Below are 27,165 nucleotides of genomic sequence, written 5' to 3'. Positions count from 1 at the left end.
TCCATTGCGAGTGGTCGATCGCAATCGACCTCTGACCTCTTAACTCTGACCTCCGCGGCGAGCGTTTAAAACCTCATTATGCTAATTAAAATCCTGTTGTCATGTGTCCAGACATCAAAGAGGGGTTGACGGGCGACGATGATATATAATATTGTCAGTATCCGTCGCGTCGCGAGTAGGAGCACATCGCTGATATTGACAACGTTTGTACACGGCTTCTCGGACACCAGTGACAGGCGTCACTTCCTTTTACACTGAAACAGACATCATAATCTATCAAGGTGAGACAACGTCCATAACGTACTTCTAATACAGCACTCTTTCGTAATATTTCATTCGGTAATAACTCTTTCTTTCAGCTGATATTTAACACTTCAATTTTTAAAACACGTTTTTTAGAAAAGGGTGTCTATTGGTGTTAATTTCGCCCTTCCTAAGAAATTATGTTTACTACTGTTTGTTTCCGTTATTTCTCTATTTGATGGTAAATTTCAGATGTTTAATGACAGATAATTAGAATCAAATATGATCCGGGAGAACGTAGAATTAATTCGTTCATTACTTCATACGCTGTTACCGACAATAGTTGTCATGTGCAGTTTTGCAGAGAAAAACAAAGGGAGATAAACTAGGAAGAGAGCATTAAATTCCCCATAACGAGCTCGTGGCATGATGAAGACTTTCACCGTTATTGTTTCGTGCGTGAAGGCGGATATACACATTTTACATGATATTTGTTTCGATCAATATCAGCCGCATTTCATGATTGTTCGCAAGTGTATGGTATAGCCTATCGAACAACAATCGGGCTGATTTCAATGGCAACATCCTCTGAGCCTAAAGCAAATTAAGATATCATGTATATAAAGGGGCATTTAACAAGTTGTCATATGAATAACACTTAACAAATAAATGCTTAATAAAGGGGGTTAGTTATTGAGATAAGCTGTTTATACAAATTAGTGTTATGACGTAAAGTAAAAAAACCCGGTGTAATTATATACCGTTATACGTGGAGCGTAATCCTGGCCGTGGCACACAGATTTCACTGTGAAGTGATGACATGACATTCAAACATGAATTGATTTGATTATATTGTACTTAATAATACAGATTTATACACATATAAAATTTGACAGTTGATGAAATATAGAACTTAAATATAATTAATATCAAGTACTAGAAGAACCATAAGAAGCAAATTATACTCAAAGGTTTATCCGAATTGTTTTATATCCACATTAAAATCTGTTCATAATATATATCTATCTATCTATCTATATATCTATATCTATATCTCTCTCTCTCTCTCTCTCTCTCTCTCTCTCTCTCTCTCTCTCTCTCTATATATATATATATATATATATATATATATATATATATATCAGTAGAATCTGTAATGTTGCTAAATAAAAGCATATACACAAAAATATTCGCTCACCTTTTCATTCAACTTTCCAAGCAATATGTGTCCATTAATAATTCCCGAAAAATAGTTCCTTTTAAAAGTACCTGCCGAGAAATATTATATTCTAGTTTTAGTTTAGATTCATATTTTTGCATATACTTGCAGTATGGTATATCATACGGATATAAGCACAAACCGAAATATATGTTTGACCAACATATTTGTTAGATATATAAGCGACTAATTTCTTTCTTTGGTACGCAAAGCGTTCTACTTACTTTTAGTGACGGGCCTGGCATATATAATTTAGTTAAAAGCCCCAAGTGAACAAAAACGAAAGGGGAATAATAGCCATCCCTCCTCCAAACCGGTCATATCAGTTACACGATTATTTCCTTCTCTGTCGACAAGAAAAATCCATTTTATGAAAAACTATATCTAATTATTCAATTAGATGTTGTTTTTAAGCTAACCTATCGAAACGAACGACGTTAATTGCATTTATCCAGTTTAAGCTCCTATTGCAAGATGGGGCAATGCAAAACATGAATTTTTAAAAATCCGAAGTTCGCTTCCTTGAGAGAATATTTTGCTCGAAAACAAGCCTTGAGGTAAAGTAAATCTTGAAGTTTCAAAGTCGCGCCCTGAAAAGTGTTTATCTCAAAATGTAATTGACTTATTAAGTTTTCCTAATTGATGAATGATACGACTAGGCTTGCATCATTTTAATTCGATCAAGACTTGTAAGTACGTCATTTATCACGCAAATTAGGTTATGGGCAATCGCCAGTATGCGTTACATCGCTAAATAAGCAAATTGAATTAGGTCTCAGTCGGTCTTTTGTCTTTTTCGATGGCTTCACCGTGGTTTGGCTTGTCGCTGAATGAAATCTCACAAGCAGCGCTAAGACAGCAAACAGCATTTATGCAGATCTCTTGAAGCAATAAAATACAACCTTTCACAAATTTGTATTTTGTTAGCGATCGTATGTGCTATGTAACATTTGGGAGCAAACTGGTATTGATCAGATAGAATTTGTGATTGTTTGTATGTGTATAGGTATACAGCATTGGAGGTGATAGGGCGGCGGGGGGGGGGGGGGGGGGGGGGGCAAACAGAAACAGGGGTTTGGGAGGAGAACATCGGTGGGACAGCAAAGAGGAATATCATAATCGGGGAGGGAGTTATAAGTTATTAGTTATATTTTAAGGATGAAAAGAAGAAAGGATGGATACACACTGAAATAAGGGAACAATCAGAGAGAGAGAGAGAGAGAGAGAGAGAGAGAGAGAGAGAGTTGCGATAAAGCCCCTTTAGGGCGCCATTGTACATATGGTGTTTTAAAAAAAAATTATGGATAGTTTTATATTTGTATGAACAAATAAATACACAATCCCCCATTCTCTCTCTCTCTCTCTCTCTCTCTCTCTCTCCAGGCAGACATCGTAAGTGATGGATGGAGACTAAAGCTCATATATATGTGATAGAAAGAAGGTAGGGAGGGACAAGGGAGAGGGTGAGTGGTGGAGGGAAGAATAAAGGACACATGGACAATATTTATGGAGAAGAATATGGAAGATGTGTTAATTCTTTGTGACTAGAATTAATTCCAGTATGAATCACTATCGCGAGGAGAAATAGACACCGCTTCCCTCCACATTAATTATTTTAATGGTCCAATCTTTTAATCTTCTATCAAAAACAAGGAAAGTTATTTATAGACGGAAGCTAACATAATGGCTCTAAATTATTTCTGTTCTTGTTGCAACACGACTTATTTTTCTCAGCGCATCTTATCCTTAAATGTAGCGCTGTAAGGGTATATGTTTTAATATAAACAATTAAAGATAAGTAATCATAGAATAATATTAAAAAAACGTTTCAGAAGGTATCTTGTTTTGTGACATCGCATTACAATGTTTTACATTTTTCAATGTTCAAAGTTTTCTTTGAGAACGAAAACCGTGTATTTTAGACATTCCCTGTAGATACGGACAGTAATGTTCTTAGGGTACTATAAACATGATTCAGCCATATCCTCCTGGGTAATAAATCTGTTACCCGTCAGAATGATAATAATTATTACTCGAAAGACATTGGTTGCATAAATATTGCTGAAATGTCTATAAATGCACACTCCTTGAGACAAATACAACAGGAGCATATCTCATACGTTGTCAATTTGTGCCTTCACAATATGTGGCCTGCAAATCATATCCGCTGTTTAAACCTTTTATGATATTCGTTGTGTATAGTACAGCATGACATGTTATCTTGGATTTAAATAAAAGTCCAATTTCAATAAGTTTTAACGAAAGTTGTATCTGTATTGATAAATGTAAATACACATCCAGATTTTAAAGGCATTTACAAGTGATACACATAAGGAAGAGAATTTATGGATGCCAACTTCTTATGAGGATCACAACGTTTCGGAGTATATGCTTACTCCTTCATCAGGTGATAAATACTTGACTATACGTTGTTTTGAAATATAAACGTTTGTTTCACATGTGTTAAACAAACGTAACTTTCTTGTCTTTTGTATGAGATATAAAATGAGAGTAAAATACGATAAGTTATATTTTATGAACACAGAATGACAGCTTATTTCGTCCATAAAATATTAACGACTATCAGCACTCGATGTTTAAGTACAGCCGTAAACATGTATCACTGAATGTGTGACGAGGTGTCTATTGCAAGACGAATGACACGTGTCAAACCATGTACACATCAATGTTTAAATCGATGGGGAATTGATCAGTAGAATATCAAACATTAGGGGCCTCTGATTCACTAAGCGTCACCATTAAGGCTCGTGAGTGACATCCCTATATATTATGCATGTCCTTTGATCGGTTTCGACAGTTAAAGATGAAATTACGTGAAAAGTATGGGGAAACGAAATCACCTTAAGAGTAATACAACAATTTGCACGTGATAAAATTGCAGTGGATTGGTCGAAATCAAAGTGGGTGAGATATCCGTGTCTGTACAGTACCTTTAACGTCATCAATATTTATGGCCGTAATCTCATGTCAGCCCCCTACCACGGTCTCAGACAAACCTACCGTTGATGACAAATTTGAAAATTGGCCTCAGCTAGTGATCGCAATTGGTATATTATATGTTTATATTACCATGTCCTCGAATTTGCTCTCGGTTAATCATTTGACTCTGTGAGAGAGCGCAGGCTTGCCCGCGGCAAACGCAATTTCTCATTATGACTGCTCTATTTAGCTGATTAATCGAGACTTACACCAAGTAAAGTGAATTAGGAAAAGTGGCCCCAAATCGGCGTTAGGGATTACATCGATGTAACAAACGCCGATAAAGCGCATTGGCTTGTGATAAGGCCCAGGCCACTATCGCTTGCAAATGCTTGCCAAATCACATTACGCGAAGCTATCTTGCATTACCTCCGACCGGCGGGCCCAGTCGCCCGCTGCCCAGGCAAGGGACATAATACCGTCAGTTTAAGTCTCGTCAAAGAACAGACCGCACGAGCTCCGCACGCGACAGGGTGCAGGACCGCAGATATAGGAGTCTTTACGATCCCATTGGTTGACTTGAAACACAGTGAGTATTCGCGCTGCCATGTACATAGTTTGATTTTGAAACTTTGTACTAGATTTAATACTTACTAGATCATTACATGTAGTGATAGAATTTGTTTTGTTGTATTTTGACATAGCTCTACGGGTGTCATCATCCATTGTGTTGATTCGTTTCTTGTAGCAGGTAAACTTTCATTTTCATTTTTAATATTCTCTTTTTGGATTACGATTTTAATAGGAAAACCCTCACTTGAGTTATTTTTGTATAAGAAATTGCAGCACAGCACTCCGTGGCTGTAATGTGAAAAAGCTGACTACAATGACGGCAAACACCAGACAATAACACTGACAGATATTTCATCTGTCCATTCCTTAACATTGAACTTTAGCATCTGGGTTTCCGCTATATATTTCTTAAGACTATATTTGTTGTAAGTTACATCAATAGACGCGTGTGTTACCAGTCAAATGAATATTTTCTTATTGACTAAACGTGAATTGATATATGAATGCTATCATCTCGTACGAAGTTCACATTTGACAACCATTGTGTAGCGACTGCTGTTAAGGTAGGCCATCTATACCCAGAGGGGACTTCTGTTTTATGCAATCACTTCGTTTTTTGCATGTATAATTCAAACTCAGAAGATTGAAATCACTTAGTTCTACAATGCCCGTTATAAAATACGTTTGACTACAAGTATATTACAGCATAGAACGCATCCAAGATGCGTAAAGATTGGCCTATAGAACATGTATTCTTTTATACACCTTTGTGTACTCTTATAAAGTTGGTACTCTTCAATATTCATCATCTAGCAAAGGATATGAAGTTTCGGCCAAAAATATTTTGTAAATCTCATTTTGGAAGCTTCTTTTGTTTATGTTTTCCAATACACTGTTCAACTTTCATAATAAATCATAAAGAGTTGTTTTGGGGAAACCAAATCATGTTGAGGTTTTTTGTCACAAAACATATACATTGAATGTATTAAGATATGCGTAATTATTTATAAAAGGGATCCTTAAATAACTGTTCATTAATTCTGTGGAATAGATGCACACGGAAACAGAGGTATCAATGTTTGAAATGCTACGTTTTTTAACTTTATACATGTATTACGTGAAATTTTGGTATCACTTGAATTGCTGACCTTTGACAGACATTGCATTCATTCTATTACTTTTCTAGCAAGGCATATATGATATCTGTTCGTTGTTGTATCAAATATGTAGGAACTAGTGCATAAGTTTAATATGCATGCTATATAAAATGTGTTTATGCAGTTTAATATTATGTCAGTTTGCACGAAGTATAAAATACGAGGTAATAGTGAAATCATCAAAGTTAGCACGTAGCCCGCCGGGCGAAAGAAAGTATGCACCCATGTTTGACAGTTATTTAAAATAGAAACAATCAAGCGTTGTTTTTCGATGGTGAAATATTTGAACGGGTATCATAGTTGTGTTTTGGACCTTGCTTTTGCAGTGTTTCGGCGACTGTTTTTTAAACTTTTGTAATCGTTAGAACCAATCCAATTTTTAAATGTTTAGTATTGCTTTAACATGCCCGTCAGTTCATGAACTAAAGGTTAAAGCCATCCGCCTAAACGTTTGTAAAGTGTACATATCTCTATTACTAAGTCTGCAAAGTGTTAGATATCATTTTACCGATTTGAAATAAATATTCAAAACACGAATATATTTTTAAAAACGTTTTAATATCTAAAAGTATATCTATATTGTTATATGTATGTCACAGTTTACTTCCAAAGTAGTTATCTGATTTGGTATCATATATCTCAATCAAAGAGTCAGTGGATCTACGATGATGGCCACATAATTGAATATTCTGATGTTTTTTCAATATTAACGAGTTTTGAATTACGCTAATATTCAGCTCCAAGTTGTTATAAAAAATCATTAAATCTGCACAATCTTTATCAAATAACCCGAGTCAGTTCAGATTTATTTTACATTAAAACATCTAAAATGAAATTAAAAATCAATTACGAAAAATCTATTTTCGGATTATATTAATCAATTTACTCTTTTTCAAGTATATAATACTCTACTAGTATCTCAAGAGGCTCATTATGTTGACTTAGAATGTTATTAAGAAGACGAAATTACTCGACAAATTTACGACTGTGTCCCCAAGCAATTCAAAATCAAAATTATTAAAACAATTATGTGACATATAATCCTACAGATATATTACGCTAAATATTTCACACGTGTTGAGGAACTCATGTGTTTTCCAATTTTAGTTTAAATTTAGAATCTGCTCTTTGCCTAATGTGTTTCTCAAATGGTGAAAGAAAATATTATTTCTCACCTATTTCTTTATATCTTAAGTATGTCTCATGTGGAGCATAGTGATGAATTGTATAAAACCAAGACATACATTTCCTTTGTTTGATAGGCATTTCTTAGAAGGTGACGGATGACAAAGTAGACACAATTTGTGGAAAACAACTTTGTTATTATACTGTACTAGAAACATTTCGGTATAGATCCTTATACCGCCGTCAAGCAAGTCTTGTGTCGAGTTTGTCATATTTCTCCATTCGTCGAACTGTTCTCGAATTGTTTATACTGCACCAATAAACAGACAGTCAGATGTGCTCGTTTATACATGACTGATAGACCAAAACGCCCACTTGAGATTTAAGAAATATATGCATTCCCCCTTTACACTAAGAGTTATATAATGTAATTTTATTATTATCAAATGTGGATTATTACCGTTCAAATTCGAATAAATGGCGGTCTGGGTATTATGCGTATAACTGTTCTTCTTAAACCGTTAAACTGCGTTGCACATTGCTTCGATATAATATGTTTGGAGGACGAGACGGGATATTGATAACCGTTCCGTTACATTTCGCTTTTCAGATATACTCTCAGCGTATTCATAAATAATTATTGATTTTGCACTATGTAGGCAAGTAGCACAATGGGAGTGGATATATTGTTAATCTATTAAATAATGTTTGTACCCTTTGGCGTTGTACACCAATCGCTGCTCACTCAAAATATGAAGAGAGTTAAACATTATTTATTAGGAAGCGGGAAAGAGATTTGTCAACAGCAGATTGGCCTATTTCCAACATCTATAGCGTACAGGATCAGGAAACAGACGTTTGATATGGCAATACCTGATGCACGAGCAGCCTTAATATCATCCCGTGTTTCTGTGATCTACAACACGTTTTCGATTGCTTATTTATAAAGCCGAATATGTGTTAAAATGAAACTAAATATTTAAAAAAAAGAGATGAACATTAATATGTTCTAATATGGAGAATATCGATTAAAAGTATAACTAAATTTTGAAGCAAGATTCCATGTATTAACGTGAAATTAAATCAAAAATTAAAATAAAATTTGGGTTGTATTTTCTTACACTCGAATATGAACCAGTGTGATAAACATATGTAGGTTTGTGTTCTACAAACATAACAGTAACCACATCATTCTGGAAACAATTAAACCAGCGTACAGTGTACCTCACTTACTGACTGAATTAGTACAGTTAATATAACAGTAATTGCATCTCTGTATGCGCTTCATGCCAATTCTTACTTCACCTGTCATTATACGAATATCACAGGTGTGCAACGTCTGTATCCCGCAGTGGCAATCACAGCTGAAATATACAATATAATCCTTAATGCGGTTGATAGAATTTAACACATATGTCACCGTCGTGTGACATCAATTATACCAACTTCCTCATTGGAAACTCAATATTGGGGTTGCGGCCTGGCAGTACTCTTCGCTCCAGGTGTGACCCTTCCTCTCAGGTGCGAGATCCGGGAAAACGTTACTACCTGTACAATTACCTGAAACGCTTCGGGAAACTTTCAACACGTATCTCCTAAATGAAATGCAGGCATTTAGAAATGGATCATTTAATTGCACACGGCTGGTTAAAAAAAGCAAACGAAAACACCGGATCTGTATTTTTTATGACCGGCAATATGTCTCTCCAATAGGACATTATTCAGGAATGTTACTTGTTTGGGACAGGCGTTAATTTCATCTCGGATTTATTGTCCTTTGGGAAACTGTTTCAAACCTGTTTCCACGAGAGCCTTTTGTTCGTTGATATATAATTCATTTATTGATTTCTGACGAGCAACAATGAATATTTGACGCTGGAAAAGTTTATTTCTATATTAGCTAACGTCTATCTATAAGAATACTAAGAATTACAGAATTTCTGCCAGTAAAGAAGTAAAATTTAATTATCTAGGTATATATGTTAGCCTTTTCCCAGTATTTACTTTATTTACTTTATTTCACACTAACACTAACAGTTATTATAAAATTTGCAAATAGAATAAAGGCAAAAAAAACTGATTTTTTAATGATTCAATAACAAATAGCTACTATATTTTAAAGTTTAGTATCAGAATATCTCATTTGAAATTCTAGTGTAATTTAAACGATATCAGATTAAGTGTGATTTACCGGTTTTGCTAGCGTGATGGAGGCCTGATTGCAGGTGCGTGAGCGTCAAGCGTTGTAACACTATCGGTCTTTGATTGTAGATTTTCCCCAACTCAAACCGAGGTCTGCCTGGCAGCATGTTCCCGTGTTTTCACTGTCCACCGTCGCTTCACCCGGCAGTCCGACCCCTGGGGCTTGACTACAGCTGCCAGCCCCACACGCCATGTAAGTACCCTGACTGTCACTGTACTGTCTGTATATATGGGTGTCAGTTTAACTGGTCTTCCTGTCAGTGTCCAGACTCGCTCACTCACTCACTCACTCACTCACTCACTCACTCACCGATAAGTCCAACCAGACCCACCCATTGGCTCAGTTAATTTCCCGTCTCACACATTCCCCTCCCCTCTCTATCATATACATGCATCTCCTCTTCTTTTTCCTCACTCACACAATAACACATCCGCACTCACGCACTGCTTGCGACGTTTCTTCGTTCAACCATCCATCAACCCCGTTCCTGCATCTCTCGCTCATTCTTTCACTCTCACTCAGTCAACCACTTAACCCCGCCCCCCTTCACTCAATCAACCATCCTTCGACACCTTCCCTCACTCACCCACACGTCAACCTTATACCTCTTTCACTCACTCAACGGGGCGGTCGGGTAGCCTGGTGGTTAAAGCGTTCGCTCGTCACGCCGAAGACCCGGGTTCGATTCCCGACATGGGTACAATGTGTGAAGCCCATTTCTGGTGTCCCCTACCGTGATATTGCTGGAATATTGCTAAAAGCGGCGTAAAACAATACTCACTCACTCAACCACCCAAGCAACTCCCGACTTCTTCTCTCATTCACTCTTCTCCTCTTCCTCTCACACACCCATCATCTTCCTCTCCTCACGCTATATGGCTGAAATAATGCCAATGCAACGATAACTCACTCACTCTCCCCACCTTACCCCCACCCCAATCAACTACCCCACCACCCATCCTCACTACCCTTTAAACACTACATCTCTTCATTTGTGTGCAAATCCTGGGTGTCAGCTGTTAAACCCTGCCCAGGGTCAGAATCTGTACAACCCCGTCTGTGTACCTCGCCCGGCTATGGATGCATAGTCTACAGTAAACTACGGTTATAACGAACACGCTTATAACGAACTGACGGATATAACGAACTTACTTTTTGGTCCCGACTACTTGCTGTAGTCATGCTGTATATGTACTTATTACGAACTACGGTTATAACGAACTAAAATTAGTAGTCCCTTTGATTTCGTTATAACCGTAGTTTACTGTACTTACTTCACACCGTCAGTATAAGTGCAAGTCTGTCCGATGTCGACAGTGCCCGTGTCTATGACAGCACCATCATCATTCATCAGCGCACTGCGGTCATGTCGGCATGCTCCAGTACCTATCTCGCACTACGTCATGCACGCTCTTTCGTGATACACCAACAAACATACCGTTAATGATAACACTCTGATCAAAACAGGGAAACATGTGACAAAGATATACATGTATTTATACACGGATGTCCTTCAGACTAGCAACAGCTGACCAAGCGGACAAACCATTTCAGCCCCGATAGATGTTTCATAAAGTTATTGTCTAGGATGTCGGGTTTCAGGACCAACCGTGTTCCACTTCGCATGGACTAATATTTCAATACAGTGTGAAAATCCGGGTTAGAATAGGTCTTCAAAAACCATGCTTGTCGTAAGAGGCGACTAACGGGATCGGGTGGTCAGGCTCGCTGACTTGGTTGATTCATGTCATTGTATTCCAATTGCTTAGATCGATGCCCGTGATGTCAATCACTGGACTGTCTGGTCCAGACTCGATTATTTACAGATCACCGTTATATAGCGCGAACATTGCTGAATGCGTCGTTTAAAAAATAAGAAACCAAAATATTTCAATATCTAAACATTAATTGGACGTGTACATATGTACTTCGAGATATCCGTGCTTAGTAAATCCGTACTGCTTCGACTCGTCAGCCCAGGGTCATCTATATCAACATCTACAGTGACATAATTAATGGCATTTTGAATTATTTATTTATAGTGGAATGATCCAGGTCACTAAGATTGTTTATGCATTCACGAGTGTTATTTTCCCATAATTATGAGACTTTTTTTTTCAAATTATCACATCACATTGTTACTTTGCAATAATTTAACCTGACCACATTCAAGGTTATTCAAGGCCCGTGTTTCGGTTATCAAAGTCGACGGTCTTTGGCATGTAAATACATCCGCTGTTCTTGAATTCCATAGTGAAAAACTGTCATAAAAATTCCATCAATATCAATAAGGTTAGGATAGGTTTACCAAATACCCTGAGATCGGGCAGTAATTATAGCATTACCGTTGTTTGATCTGGCATGTTTTTCTAGACCTCCTGAAGGCGATTATAAGCGCCATCAGCTCGTGGTGCAATGCTTTGTCTTTCACGACTTCTTATATTTACATGTTGTTACAGCCCAACAAATAAAGACTCCCACACAATAGAAAAATATCCGGCTCATATCGGATAAAATACACAAAGAGTAAATTGTTTATTTTATAAGTGATTTCATTCAGTCTCACCACACAAACCACCCTACATGTGTTGTGCTGTTGTCAAGTACTAAGTCATGAGGCGATAGTTCTTCTTGCCCAGAAAACCTCGACAGTCGGCATCCATCGACAATCTCCGTGGGCAAAAGGCGAGATCAAAAGGCACGACAATGCCAGAGAGAACATAATTATCTCTAAGTTTATTATGCCGGGCCCCTAATGGACACTCTGACGCAAGGAAAGGGCTTTTTAAGCCAGAAATAATTCAATGATGATATAATTCTATTTTATCTGTTTAAGAACCTTGTGTGGTGGTTGGACTCGCTACGCTTCTGTTGTTACAAGAAATATCTGAACGTAGTGTGGGTATTTTAGTCTTTGTAAGCTGATAATTGCAGATACTCGGCCGAGAGGAAATGCTATTTGATTCATTAATGTGTTCGTGAAAGCTCTGCTGGAGCAGTTTTTCTGCTAATTTTCTGCTTAGCTCGGTCGTTTCTCGTTAAGGAAACATACACAAAAGCGTTGACGTCCTAATGTCCTCCGTCGTTGTTTTTTTGCCGGCGAAGTGGCATCTTTTGACTGCTGTGTGTTTTTAACTACAATAACTTGTTAGGAAGACAGCATTAGCTTTTCCAATCGATACGGAGGACTTCCTCTGGTTAGCGCGATGATTGCGGAAACAAATGCTTTATGCCGTTTGAGTGTGTCTATATACTCTCGCGAAATAAACAATTTCTATATGCTAAGTGTGTCTTGAAGGGGTTTATTATTCTGGTACATTATTAGATGAGTAAAACGACGTATGTTGTTAGGAATAAGTTTCCTTAGGCACCGGGGCCAAATTCTTGGAATAATGGTTTCTTAAACCCTCAACATCCTAATGAAAGCAGAGATGAAAAGATCTGAATTTTTCGATGTATACATAGAACGCTGACGTCTCAGAATGTGGTACCGAGTTCACGATATATATAGAATTATTGCACAACGTAGTTTATTCACATACTTTGCCTCATGCAAATGGAGTCATAGTATCTAAAATACACTCATGACATTTGGCGTGTTGGTTAAGTGTTAAAATGCACAGTGCATCTTTTAGCTGTATATGCACGTTGAAAAATTGTATAATACAATTACTATGTATTTCAATTTTAAATATCAATTTAAAAAAGTGTATTTTTTTAATGTATGAATGGGGTATCGTAAAGTATGCATATATCAGAAATGGGTAAATCGTGCATACACGTAAACGTGAAAAGTTAATTCATTTCAATGTGTCACGAAAACAGGTGACACTTTAATACTTTAACATCGTATGAATGTATCGGACCATTATCACCTGAAAAAGTCATACAAGATGCATTTATCATTAATGACGCATATTTATATTGTCGATAGTTAATGTCAAACGTTAGTCATGGTATAAATTTCAATATGGAATAATTAATATTATAATTATGTTAGATCTTACAATCTCGTTCCATGGAGGGTATTTTATTTGTATTTTTTAATATCTCATAAAATGTATGGTTACTTGAAAAATATTTCTTATTTTCCCTGTAGGGTATGTTTAAAGGAACATTTCATGCCTTTCATTCATACCTGTATCTAGTTTTAATCTGTTCTTGCCATTAGAGATGGTCGTTTAAAGGAATCGACAGGCATACGTACAAACACGCTTCTGACGAACCCGAACCGGTTATCAATAGTAACCAATATTTATATTACCTTATTAATATTTTCGATCTCCTGACGATTTGTATGATAGGAATAATTAAATGTATAATGTGTATTGCGTAATATTCAATTCTAAATCATCATTCGGTTTTGTAAAAAAAAAGCCGGATCTCATATTTTAACGTTCATGTCAAATTCTACGAACAAATAAAACCTTTCATTCCATGGCATATTCTTCATGGCAGGATATCGCCATTGGCTGTAGCAGTTTCAAAATGATTGATGTAATTCCTAAAATTGTGACAATGGTATTCTTCCAATTGTTTAAATTGTTTCAAAGACAAAGAATGAAAAAAGCGTGAGTCAAGTTGTTCTTAATTATAAGGATGACAAGAATCAGATCAACGCCCTCTAGCGGTGAAACTGAGACGGGGGATAACTGTTAAATGCGTTTTTTCTTGTCATTATGAAAGTTCAAACACATACCTTCAAGCCGTTGAATTGTCAGGCCGTTGTAGGGTTTAACCTACTCCCGCAATACTAACAACTGTCAAGGGCTAATTGTTCAAACTTTCGTATTTTTTCCTTTCAAGTATATTTTTCTAGTTACGACAATGAAATATACCAGAAGGCATTGCTGCTATTTCCGCTTCCGGCTTTCGAGACACCTTGGGACATTTGCGTCTGGGACCATCACTAAAAGAAATGACATTTATTTTTATTATACGCCCATTTCAACAGTATATTAACCCAACTGTAAGCTCATTAGTAGCATTGTGTACGGCTTCGCTTCTTTTCTTCTTCGATCACAGTTTTTCTTCAAAGCAATTACCAACAATGAAGTGCTATTAATAAACCTAATGTGGGAGCCAGTACTGGTCGTAATAGCGTTAGTCTTGACGGGCAATTATCACAATAGTAGACGTCAAGATTCGGGGCATGACTCTTCCCGACTGCCTCTGGATGCGTCCTGTCGCCCCAAGAGGTAGTGAAAAATCACAGAATGTCATTTGTGACTCTTTTTTGCGTGAATATTAGGTTTTGGGTCACAAATTAGTTTGATTTGTTAGACTCGTTTAGTGAGAATTAGTTGATTACCTAGTATCTAAAAGCGATTTGGACAAAATCAGGGAACAGAAGCGTTATCACGTCGGTGTATTGGGTTAGAGGCAGGTCTTGAATGAGATTTCCCTATTTTACAATGCATTTCCGACAGCCATTCAGCGATTTATCGCCAGTCCTGATTTAATAACATATTTTCAAAAGATATTTGACGTTTTGTCCTAAACGGCATAATTATTGTTGAATATTCGTAAAGACTGATTAATGAGTGAAGCTGCCTCCCACTTGATAAATTGTAATATCAAATCACGGTATTTGGAACAACAAATGTCATCGTGTTAGCTACGCTATCCTCGCCTCTGCACATAGTGACACATATTGGTCTAGACTAGAGGCTTTTGTGCAAACAGTCCTCAGAGGTTCATTTGCTATTTGCCGCATATGAAATTGTGGTGTGCAATATTTGATATATTTCCCTTTAGCCGCACCGGAGTTGGGCAGTGTTGTAGCCGCTTGGCGTCCGCTCTTCAAGTCAAAGACCCGGGTTCGATTCCCTATATCTGTACAAAATGTGAATCCTATTTCTGTTTTTCCAATATGGTTGAATGTTAGTAAAATATAAGCGACAAACCCCTTTCCACATTCATATGAAATTTCTGCCCATCGATTGTACGATTATATCGACTGTATCATGGGCATGTATGTTTTTAATCACTATCAAATAGGGATGATACCAGATATCATTCAAGCGACGTACAACTCCATTCACTCGCAGTCGCAGCAGAATTGTTTCTGTCACATATGCATACAAAATCATTCGTTTATTGTTATGTTCTTAAAAATAACATCATAATACCATTTAAAACCAATGACAATATATTTCCACATAAATATTATCAATACGTGTGTTGTGTTCACAGATCCGGCATATGGTCTACATACAGATCTCCATGACGACACGTTTGCGCGGCGGAAGCAGCGCCGCAACAGAACGACCTTCACCTTACAACAGGTAGGTCAACTTCCGGCGTTGTTACTTATTGTGTCAGCACATATTCTTTTAGCATATAATTTGACAACGATCGCAATTTATAGACCGTTCTTTCATTTGTGAAGTCTGAGGGTAAACGGTGCCGCGTGGGCAGCTTATGTATATCATGTAAAATGATGAAATTAGTAACTCGAACATGACAAATATAAAAAATATAATATATATAATATAAATATAATAATGTAATGTTTCCATTTCTCGCAGCTGGAGGAACTTGAAAAAGCCTTTGCGCAGACCCACTATCCAGATGTATTCATGCGCGAGGATCTGGCGATGCGCATTAATCTCACAGAAGCTCGAGTTCAGGTCAGTGGTACCACGTACTAGTACTCTGATACTTGCATACTGTCTTGGAGAGGAAACACTTAACCAATGCTAGCAAGTACCAATCGCAGTTGACATATTTCATGTGTTAATTAAACCAATACGTGTGTGGGTATTTTCATTATAATTGTGTGTCTACAGTGTTCAGTGTATTGCTGGAGTCCTGTACAGTCGTTATGCAATGTAATTACACTACTCAAAAGAAGTTAAAGACCACCCGATTCTTTCATATTACTATAGTTCATCAAAGTTGTCAAAGCAACACAGGGCCGTCGGGTAACCTAGTGGTTAAAGCGTTCGCTCGTCACGCCGAAGACCCGGGTTCGATTCCCGACATGGGTACAATGTGTGAAGCCCATTTCTGGTGTCCCCGCCGTGATATTGCTGGAATATTGCTAAGGGCTGCGTAAAACCAAACTCTCAATCATAGCACGACAGATTAATTAAAGTAAAATGAAAGAATCGCGTGGTCCTTAACTTTTTGTATGTCGTATATATGGCCTGACTAGGATCCGTATTTACACTATGGTCCAATATCGCCACTCCCCTTTTCTCGACCTATCTATAACTCATATATTATCAATAGTCTCGATGACTTCGGTTTAACGATTTGTCAGTGTATGGATACTTGGTATCATGAGCTATTACACGTTCATCAGCTGTTTGTATTCTTCAAACCCTCCAAAAAGTGTGTATGTCAACTTTTTATGACGCGTTAAAATGGTACACATATATTCACTATTTTCTATCGAGTACCCATCTACGTAATATCTATAACAGAACTGGCTTTTCTGTCAACACTAGCACCCTGCCCCGAGGGAAGAAAGATGACTTGATTTGTAAAACTCCAAACCGTTCGCTCGTCACGACAATGACCCGGGTTCGATTCCCTTGGACATACTGTCTAACCACGGTCCCATACCGTCATTTAACTTAAATAGCGTAAAATCTCACTCTACATCATGACCTTTTTTATTTGCTTGATTTAGACTAACCAGGTCATAGTTTTCCTTTAAGAATACGCCTTAGAATAAGACGAGCTAAGTCTTTGATAGTGTTAGGAAGGACTCGTAAAGGACTACTTTCTGGTAATAGGATAAAAGGAGATTAACTTTTTGCTGTGATCTGTTCAAGTAAAAGCTGCGTTACATTACGAACTGCATTAATTTATTGTCAAGGTGACCGGTATCAGTTTTAAAATCCATTTATATTACTTATAAAGAACACAAATACACGTGAATACATGTGACTACAATCAATAAGATTTCAATAGTGGATACACTTAAAACACTCATTTATAGGAAAATAAAATTCTATGACTATTCGGTAATTTAGATTTAGTCGCCCGGGGACCTGCAATAGCATTGTATATTACACCAACTCACTTTTGAGATCGCGAAAAAAATCACAACGATTTATCACCAGGTGGTGCACTTTTACATAAACCTCGATATTCCTTCTAAACCAAAGGATATTCTGATAAATACGATATCCCTTCTCATACTTTCGATATTCCTTAAAAAAAATCCGATATTCCTTCTTATAAATCCGATATTACTTCTCTTAAATACGCTATTCCTTCTTATTAATCCGATATTCATTCTCATTCATTCGATATTCTTTCTCGTAAATCCGATATTTCTTATGAATTCGATATTCATTTCAAACATTTGCTATTCTTTCTCATACATCCGATATTCCTTCTGAAAAACCTGTATTCCTTCACATACACCCGATATTCTTTTTCTCATTAAACCGATAGCCTTCTTGTATACAGTGGAATCAATTCTAGACACCGTATGGCGATAGCACTCGGCGACCATGTAGAAAACTTATTCATGTGCCGAGAAAGCAAAACAACCAGAGCTAAGACGATGTTCTCCTCGACTTATCTCATATGATCAATTAGATCTCAACCATTAGGAAGTGTAAATCTGGGATGTTGAAAGAGGTATTTACGCTCTGATGTAATTTGTTTCCATCGCAAGGCAAAATGTGTAGACACCTTATGTGATTCACTCGATTTACTGGTTGAACGTGTGACAAGCTCCTGACAGCGTGTTGGTGTGTGGAGTTTAGCTAGTGTCGGGATGCGCGGAAGGACGACTCACCATCCTCGCTGTGTCTTAATCAAATAGATTAACTCAATTTAAAAAGTTTTAGCCCCCCTGTATTGAGCACGCTGGATTGACAAGAGCTTTCCGCTGTGGTAGCGAAACGGAGCTAATGCGCTAGAAGAAACAGTTACTTTGCCTCAGTGCCCGGATGCGGAAGCACACACCACCAACGCCTGAATTTAATTCAAAATAAAATTGACAAACTGACTTCGTTTGATTCGATTAGGCTAAAAACATGTCTCAAGCTACTCTTTAATGTTTGATGAGGGAAGGGAGGTGGTTTTGTCAGCCAAATGGCTTTATTCCGTCTCCGTTTCACGCCTTCTCACTTGGTCTACCATTCAGTGTTAAAATTCTCCACGCTTTACACTCCAATCTCACGTTAGACCCCAGCGGAACTTAAGGATCCTTGGAACTTCTTCACAGTCGTCAGAATAAACAAGAAGGCGAAACAGAGGTAATCGCCATAATGACAATGGAAAGGATCGCTGATTAAATTAGAAGGTAATGGCTAATTAATGAGCAAGATGCATTTGTAAATTGAGGGACAAATACCCATCAAGACCGTTCAGACCCTGAGCACATGAAATATTGCCCGATGACAGTACCAACCAGATTAAACCTAATTACATCGATTTGGGGATTTGGCTGAGAAAGGTATGGGTCACGTGACTATTTGGATGAGAAGTTGAAGCGCTTTGTGAGAGACCACGAGTCAGGTTGTTTGGAGGTATGAGGCAAATACAGACTTATGACGCGAGTGGAACTGCCCACGGGAGCACGCATGGTAGGGGATAAAAATCCAGTTTTCCTTGGCACAAATCAATAAATTAAGAGTCAACAAAAGTGACATTTTGGCATAATCTTTGTCACGCCACGTCTTTAGGAAATAATCTTATTGTACAGCCGACATGTCAAGGCTAATGCTGCTGTGAAAGGGATTCGAAAAACGACAAGGCACGTGACTCTATTATCAAGTGACCTGGATACACGGCACGTATGGTTGTGTCGAACTCTTCTATTTCCCGACTATTTCTCGCTCTTCACTTTGTCCCATCACGCTAGACGATGACAAGACACATTCGTTAAAAGAGAATAGGACGTGGAAGGATAAGGGGCCCTTTTGTACCCACAGAAAATGTCATTTTTATAAATTTATGAAATCTTAAAAATATTATTAGATTGGTTTAAATGGCTGACAAGTATTTACATCTTTCTTACGCGTGGAAGGGTTGGTCTTCCGACATCATCAAATACATCAGTTTGGCCAAAAATGAGTGAAAAAGGCCGATTTATTGGTGAATCTATTTCTATGAGCAAGTCCTTGACTAAGATGAACTGTTATATATGTCTGCTGTCTTTATCTATATCCCCTGGAAATTCATCTTGGGTCAAGGGCCCGTCATATATTACAAAAACGCTTACAGAGAACCTTGAACATCAACCTTTCTGACACATTTTAGCCCCGCTGTCCATTAAGTGTTGTAGTAAGTAAACACAATGTTGAGATGAACAAAATCTAATTTTCCTTCATATGAACACATTTGATAAGAAGTATGATTATGCAGATCCAGTGGTAATATACCTCGTCCTGATTGATTGAAAGGTTAAATGCACCCAGGTATACGATTACTAGGCACTTGTGATGGGAACGGTGGAGTTTCTCTTTATATTTACTTGAAAAGTGTAACTGCTGGAAACCTTTTGAATATATACGGTAACATAACTCTTGTATCACTTGCATTCATAATTTTAATTAACTGTTAACGTTGAGAGAGTCACCATCCAAGTCTGTGATGAAGAGAGTTTTCTAAAACATAGACTGATTGGAATATGTGTGTGTGTGTGGTTGTTTTCATTTTTATTTATTTATTTTATTGTATACTATTTTTGTTATTTATATATATATATATTTTTTAATTTGTAAAAAGAATTAAGTTTCTTTCTTCCTTTTCTTTCTTTCTTTCTTTTTTGGGGGGAGGGGGTATACATATGCCTCTTTATTTATTTAGAAATTTCCTATTTACACAACATCAACGATTATTTTGAAATTTGTGTATGTCAAACTGCGGTTGCTGTGTACTTCGATTTCTTTCTTTATTTAGAAAGTTCCCATTTTGACAACATCAACAATTACTGTGTACCTAATGTAAAGTGTTCTTTCATTATTTTGAATTTCTATTTCAACGATTGTTTTTGTACTTCGATGTCTATATGGTGAATCTCTTTATACACACAGGTATGGTTCCAGAACCGGCGCGCCAAGTGGAGAAAAAGTGAGAGATTTGCACAACAACAGCCCCAGGGGGGTAAGGGTGATATGCCCGGGGGTGAGGAGTCAGAACAGCACAGTGACACCGATATAGGTGTGGAGGTGGGACAGGAAGGTGTGAGACCGGAAGATAGTGAGGAGGTGAAGGACACACTGGGTGAGACAGGGGAGATCACTGTGGCTGAGGAAACAAAACTTTCAGGTGTCGCGTCACCCGTTTTGGAGTCTAAACCAATTGTGTGTACAGAAACGCAAGATACTAGTGACATTCCAGAAAACCTTGTGATCAAAGACGATACGGAGGAATCTGATCGGGACAATAAAGGTGAAGCACGAGATTTGTGTGTGTCAGATACCGAAGGGCGGGAAACACCAGACGACCACGAAGGGCCAGACGACAGGAGCACGACAGCAGACGACAGACAGCAGGCACAGACAGAGGAGGATACTAACAGACCCACGCCGTCTGAGTTCGACTCCCTGGCACCTGGTGAGCCTTCCTCCCCCGCAGGTCTGAAGACATCAGTCAGCACCATGCCGTCACTTGGATTGCCTCAGTCAGACTTCTTCGCCAAAGTGAGCGCAGGTCATCTCCCGTTCTCCCAGTCTCTACTTGTGGCTTCAGCTTCCAGGCCAGGGTTCTTCCCTATGTTTGACGGGTAAGCAGAAATAAGAATCACGGAAACAATACCCGTGTTGTTTGTCCTTTTCATAACCGACTGACGAATCCCTGATACTGTAACGGTTGAGTCATGGAAATAGAAGTTGAACATATATGAGTCCCTATCATATCAATATGTAACGAAGTTACACGACAAAATAATGTGACGTTAGGCATCAACATTCGCTGTGTTGAGTGACGTCTCTGCGGATCCGTTAGCTGTGTGTTTGTATCGCCGCGATTACGTTTCTAGGTTTGATGGCACCAGATCCGTGTGTGTTGGTTACTTTAAGTGTCCATGATTTGCATCACTGGCCTTTCCTTCACAATACGCTGATTTCTCTTAATTATCCGAACAACTTGTGAAAGCGGTGTAAAACTAAAGTCACCCACTTTATATCTGACTTGGGGTGGTGGGGTAGTCTGATGGTTAAAAGGCGCTCTCGTCACGCCGAACACCCAGGTTCGATTTCCCACGTGAAGCCCATTTCTAGTGTCCTTCGCCTTGATATTGCTGAAATACTGCTAAGAACGGCTGAAACGATACTCCCTCAGTCACCTACATCTGAATTCTTTAATATTGTGTAAAATAATAATCATGTGCTACTATGTCACTATAACATTTTATTTCTTCATCAGGTCCAGCATGAAGCCATGTTACGACGCTCATTTTAACCATAGACCCCTGCTTCAACACTATCCACATCCGGCTTTTAAAGGTATGTACTACGCATGTCAAACCGGATGGGTCACTTGTATAAGAACAAGTTCAATTGGAACTTGCGTTAAATATCATGTAGCTTATTCAAAGTATATACACAAGCTTCACGAAAGAACATGTCTTCGTTCATGCATGAGTGAGTTAGTATGCCTTTAGACCGCTTTTTGCAATATTCCCGCAGCATCACGGCGGGTAGTTCATGCAAGAAACTTATGAACATAAAAAGTTTCTTGACGTTTGTTACGTTATAAATATCTTGACTATACGTTATGCTCAGAGTTTGCAAAAGGAACGTCAGACCATTTGATTCAATAATACCCTATTATGGTGTTCAAAAAGTGGAATTAGCTCTCATCTTGTGAATAAAAAGACGTATAATCTACTTAGCCAGAGGAAAACCGTTAAACCTTATTGCGAAAAAACTAACAATCGTGTCATTTAGTACATGGAGCGAGAAAACTAAATTTTAACGTTAAAAATCAACGTCATTTCCAACTTGTATATAACGTGATCAAACCGTGCTAGATATATTCCTCAGTCGAGGTGGCGTGACGCCGAACATGGATTGATGTTAAACGTTTTCCATGAAATTCTAATCCTCTAAACGCCTCGTCTCCTTGGCAATCAATACGTATATTTGACATGCTACTCACGTATACAGTTGAGTAAATTAGATAGTTTTTCTCGATAATACAATTTGAGCAATGTAATTATATCTTACTAAAACATTTTAAAATAGATTAAATTTAGACTTGTTATCGTAAGAGTCAGTGACTTATGGTCCTAGGGGAACCCCAAGCATAGCGGAATCAATTTATTTGGTCTTTGCCACCAAACCTGTGTCATTCAGATTCGCTTGAGTGTCGCTGCGACCTCATTTAAGCAGAGAAAAAACTTTAATTTTCATCCAAACCTAATTTGCCGCTAGTTTCTTCGACAGAAAAAAAACAAATGTATCTGTGCTTGGCGTACTAAATATTTTATGTTGAAGCAAGAAGCTCACTAGATAGCCAGTGAGAGAGACAAGAGTTGCACAGATCACTGCGTGAAGTCGCAGTATTACTCGCCTGTAATTTAGTGTTGTACACCGACAAAGGAGATTGGACGTGCCTCGACTTCATTATTAGTGTTATGAAATGCTTTGTGTGAAGATGTATTATATTGATGCGGGCGGCGATGCAGTAGGTGCTGTTATACAAAGCAATGTGCTATTAGAGTGAGAGAGTTCACATTTACCGGCACATCGCCAATGTTTCTGCCGTACAGCGACGAGGTGTGATAAAGAAAAGTAAGGCTAGGCAGATCGTTGGTTAAAGTAAGACGAGGCAGATCGTTGGTTAAAGTAAGACGAGGCAGATCGTTCGTTGGTTGAAGTAAGACTAGGCAGATCGTTCGTTGGTTGAAGTAAGACTAGGCAGATCGTTGGTTGAAGTAAGACTAGGCAGATCGTTGGTTAAATTAAGACCAAGCAGACCGTTGATTAAAGTAAGAAACGGCAGATCGTTGGCTGAAGTAAGAAACGGCAGATCGTTGGTTAAATTATGACTTGGCAGATCGTTGGTTGAATTATGACTTGGCAGATCGTTGGTTAAATTAAGACTTGGCAGGTCGTTGGTTAAAGTAAGACTTGGCAGATCGTTGGTTAAATTAAGACTTGGCAGGTCGTTGGTTAAATTAAGACTAAGCAGATCGTTGGTTAAATTAAGACTAGGCAGATCGTTGGCTAACTTAAGACTTGGCAGATTGTTAGTTAAAGTAAGACTTGGCAGATCGTTGGTTAAAGTTAAACTAGGCAGAACGTTGGTTGAAATGAAAAGAGGCAGATCGTTGGTTAAAGTAAGAATGGGCAGATCGTTGGTTAAAATAAGACTAGGCAGATCGTTAGTTAAAGTTAAACTAGGCAGAACGTTGGTTAAAGTGAAAATAGGCAGAACGTTGGTTAAAGTAAGAATGGGCAGACCGTTGGTTAAAGTAAGACTTGGCAGATCGTTGGTTAAAGTTAAACTAAAGATAAGTCTACACATAGATGCATGGTAAACAAAAGATAAGTCTACACATAGATGCATGGTAAATAAAAGATAAGTCTACACATAGATGCATGGTAAATAAAAGATAAGTCTAAACATAGATACAAGGTAAATAAAAGATAAGTCTACACATAGATCCATGGTAAATAAAAGATAAGTCTACACATACATACAAGGTAAATAAAAGATAAGTCTACACATAGATGCATGGTAAATAAAAGATATGTCTACACATAGATGCATGGTAAATAAAGATAAGTCTACACATAGATGCATGGTAAACAAAAGATAAGTCTACACATAGATGCATGGTAAATAAAAGATAAGTCTACACATAGATACAAGGTAAATATAAGATAAGTCTACACATAGATGCATGGTAAATAAAAGATAAGTCTACACATAGATACAAGGTAAATAAAAGATAAGTCTACACATAGATACAAGGTAAATAAAAGATAAGTCTACACATAGTCGATATACAACTCAACCTGGTTAATCCGGACTAAAATTAACAAGTGACATTGACGTAGTTCTGGTTCGGGGTGATGATCCTTTGGATAAATATGGATGTTCCTGTACAGAAAAAAATAAACCTAGAACGGTAATGAATAGATAGATAGGTAGATCAATAGGCTTTGTGCGAACACATGTTATCATCACTATGGTAAACATGTTGAATATGATATAGTCGGCATCGTACAAAATACGATTTCTTATGATCATGGAAATGCTTTTTGTCGCTTGTATATATTACGGTTGATGTTTAGATTGAAAATATCCAATACGCATGGTTGTATCAACCTAGATGCCATAACTGACAGGAAATGTTGTTAGTGAAGCCTTTATCGTCCTTCACCTTGATACCGACATGTTACCGACGTGTTACCGCGGGGACTCCTGACTCTGTTACCACTGTTTGACACAAGACAGACACTCCCGCACCCAAAGGAGATTGACACATCAAACATTCATTTACCACAGTTTTCCATGTAGTGACAGAACCTGCATCATTTACGATTATGGCATGCATTTCCTTTGAACATATGCCTTGTAAAGTTCTTTTGTAAGGTGCCTTTAATGCTCTTACGACTTAAATGTCCATGCTGACAAATAATATTATTTTTTTTAGTTATTGTGAATACTCATCATCAAATTATAGTGGCACGAATGAAGTTTATATCTGTTTTTGAATTGATCATGGGGGATATTTTTATAATAATCCCCAAAACGCACCTTTGAAAAGACAAGATAGAGGTTTTTGAATATCTTGAAAGAACTTCAAACGTTATAAAAAGAAGTGTGAACATCACAGGACAGAACCGATAGAGCTTAACGACGTTGACGGTCAATCTTTATTATTTCGTGGAATATATATTAGAATAAGTGGATCCATATTTTGCAATTTCGATATTTTTTCTCATTATATACAATATTGATGCATTATGTATTCCAGGACTCCATTAAACATGTACTTACAAGGATATTTTCATTTTCAGGTTGTATGCCATTTTGCCTGTGTTCCAACCCTTCGCGACCAACATGGCCGCCATTTCTAGCGATGCACGAGCACCGGAACTCATCTGTAGCGGAACTGAGGCGACGTGCGCGTGAGCATGCGGAGGCCATGGTTGCCAGTTCAACTGACCGATTATTCAAACCCGAGTGATCAAGATCAAAATATCATATCAAGGACTGATAGCATTGTAAACTAAGATCACCATGCCGCATATGTATAATTCAATGACAGATGAATAATTCATTGTCTAAAGTTATGGACATCTTTGTTCTAAATACGAAACCAAAGAAACGGCCATTGTATCATGTGGGCGTATAGACGTGTTTGAAATATGTGGACATGTCATGTGACCGGAAGTTAAAATGTCCTCACATGGCCAAGATGGCGTCATGAACGGTCAAAATAGTGCTGTTTTGTATATAGTGATTACCGTATTCAGGCCAAAAACATAAATGTTACACTAATTAATACGCATATGTAAATACATATCATGCAAAATGACATGATCTCTAGACGTGGGGATGAAGAAGTCTTTAATGTATTATTTGAACCCTCTGAGCCCATGACTGATCACACGTGAATATAAAGATATTGTCTGAATGTGAAATTGTCAGTGTAAATATGAAGCGTCTGTGTGTATGTATCGATGATTACCGTTATGTTTAGAGCGATATATTACGGGTGGGGGGCGCTTTTTTCTTCGTGTAAATGTTGGTAAGAAACTGGTAAAGGTTTCCCCACAAATATGCTCCTTTTGTAACAGCGTTTATTATGATTTTCATATTTTTGTATTAATACGCAACGTCGCTGTGATATTTCATTCTATTTGTTGTCTTTTAATCATTTGATGATTTTATTTGGACATACGAGGTTATGATAGTTCAAAGAACACACATTTTAATTCCGCTAAGACATGATCAAGATTGAGTACATACAAAACACATTATTCAAAATTCATATTATATATCCTTTAGTATTATATATATTTCATATTGCCGAAATACACTGCCGGGCAAATAAAACTATACACTTTGGATACAAAATTGGATTTGACCCAAAAATTATAAAAGTTATTAAGATGTTACTAGGCTGAAATATTCGCCTTAACACTGCAAACATAAGGTCTAGATACATCACCATCGACTAAGCATTATTTTTATTTTTTTCATTTTTAACCACATGGGTGTACACTTTTTTGGAGCGACAGTTTAAATCACTGATGCAAACAATGTTTATAACCTTGAGAATTTTTTTACGCCGACTTCGGGGTGTCGTAATTTTAAAATAGAATTTTAAATTCTGTGATTAACAACGTTGACGCATAAATATACGCGGTTCCATAGATACGCATTTACATAATCTAAAATTGTATAAACTTATTAACAGTTGTGAAAAGATCAATGTTTTCATGTAATATTACCAGCTCTGAATCACCATAAATAACATTTTTATCATTGCGTATCTTCTCGTTTACCTTGCTTCTTCTCCTGTTTAACAATGCTTGTGCAATAAACTGCTTCTCCTGTTTTTACAATGCAAGTGCAATAAACTGCCATCAGAATTGTTGCATTTGTTTAGGCCATGACATTTTGGTGCAATCGTTTATGTTAGCAAGTAATTGATGATTTTTTCATTATTTGTGGCAACTTTGTTTATTTACAAGATGTATATGTATGTTCAAATGTTGTAATGATTGTTGAAATGTTGAAATAATGTTTTGTTTTGAATAAAAAAATCT

At 37.5% G+C, this 27,165-nt stretch overlaps 1 protein-coding gene across 2 annotated transcripts; it reads left to right on the top strand.

Moving 5' to 3' along the window:
• The first annotated feature begins 88 nt into the window (after nucleotides 1-88).
• LOC124152298 (diencephalon/mesencephalon homeobox protein 1-like) lies at nucleotides 89-27,165 on the top strand. 2 transcript variants are annotated; one of them, XM_046525195.2, is made up of 7 exons: nucleotides 89-281; nucleotides 9,529-9,652; nucleotides 15,656-15,747; nucleotides 15,991-16,092; nucleotides 20,467-21,158; nucleotides 21,800-21,879; nucleotides 25,408-27,165. In XM_046525195.2, exons 2-7 carry the CDS (start codon nucleotides 9,565-9,567, stop codon nucleotides 25,575-25,577), a joined length of 1,224 nt encoding a protein of 407 aa, XP_046381151.2. In that variant the 5' UTR covers nucleotides 89-281; nucleotides 9,529-9,564; the 3' UTR covers nucleotides 25,578-27,165. The 2 variants fall into 2 exon arrangements, with proteins under 2 accessions (XP_046381151.2, XP_046381150.2); XM_046525194.2 differs by lacking the exon at nucleotides 89-281 and adding an exon at nucleotides 4,834-4,991.

The sequence above is a fragment of the Haliotis rufescens genome, unplaced genomic scaffold (genome assembly GCF_023055435.1).
Source record: "Haliotis rufescens isolate VD_foot unplaced genomic scaffold, xgHalRufe1.0.p SCAF_11, whole genome shotgun sequence".
Taxonomy (NCBI): domain Eukaryota; kingdom Metazoa; phylum Mollusca; class Gastropoda; order Lepetellida; family Haliotidae; genus Haliotis; species Haliotis rufescens.
The sequence above is the reverse complement of the archived record's forward strand: the minus strand, read 5'-3'. Positions and strand labels throughout refer to the sequence as shown.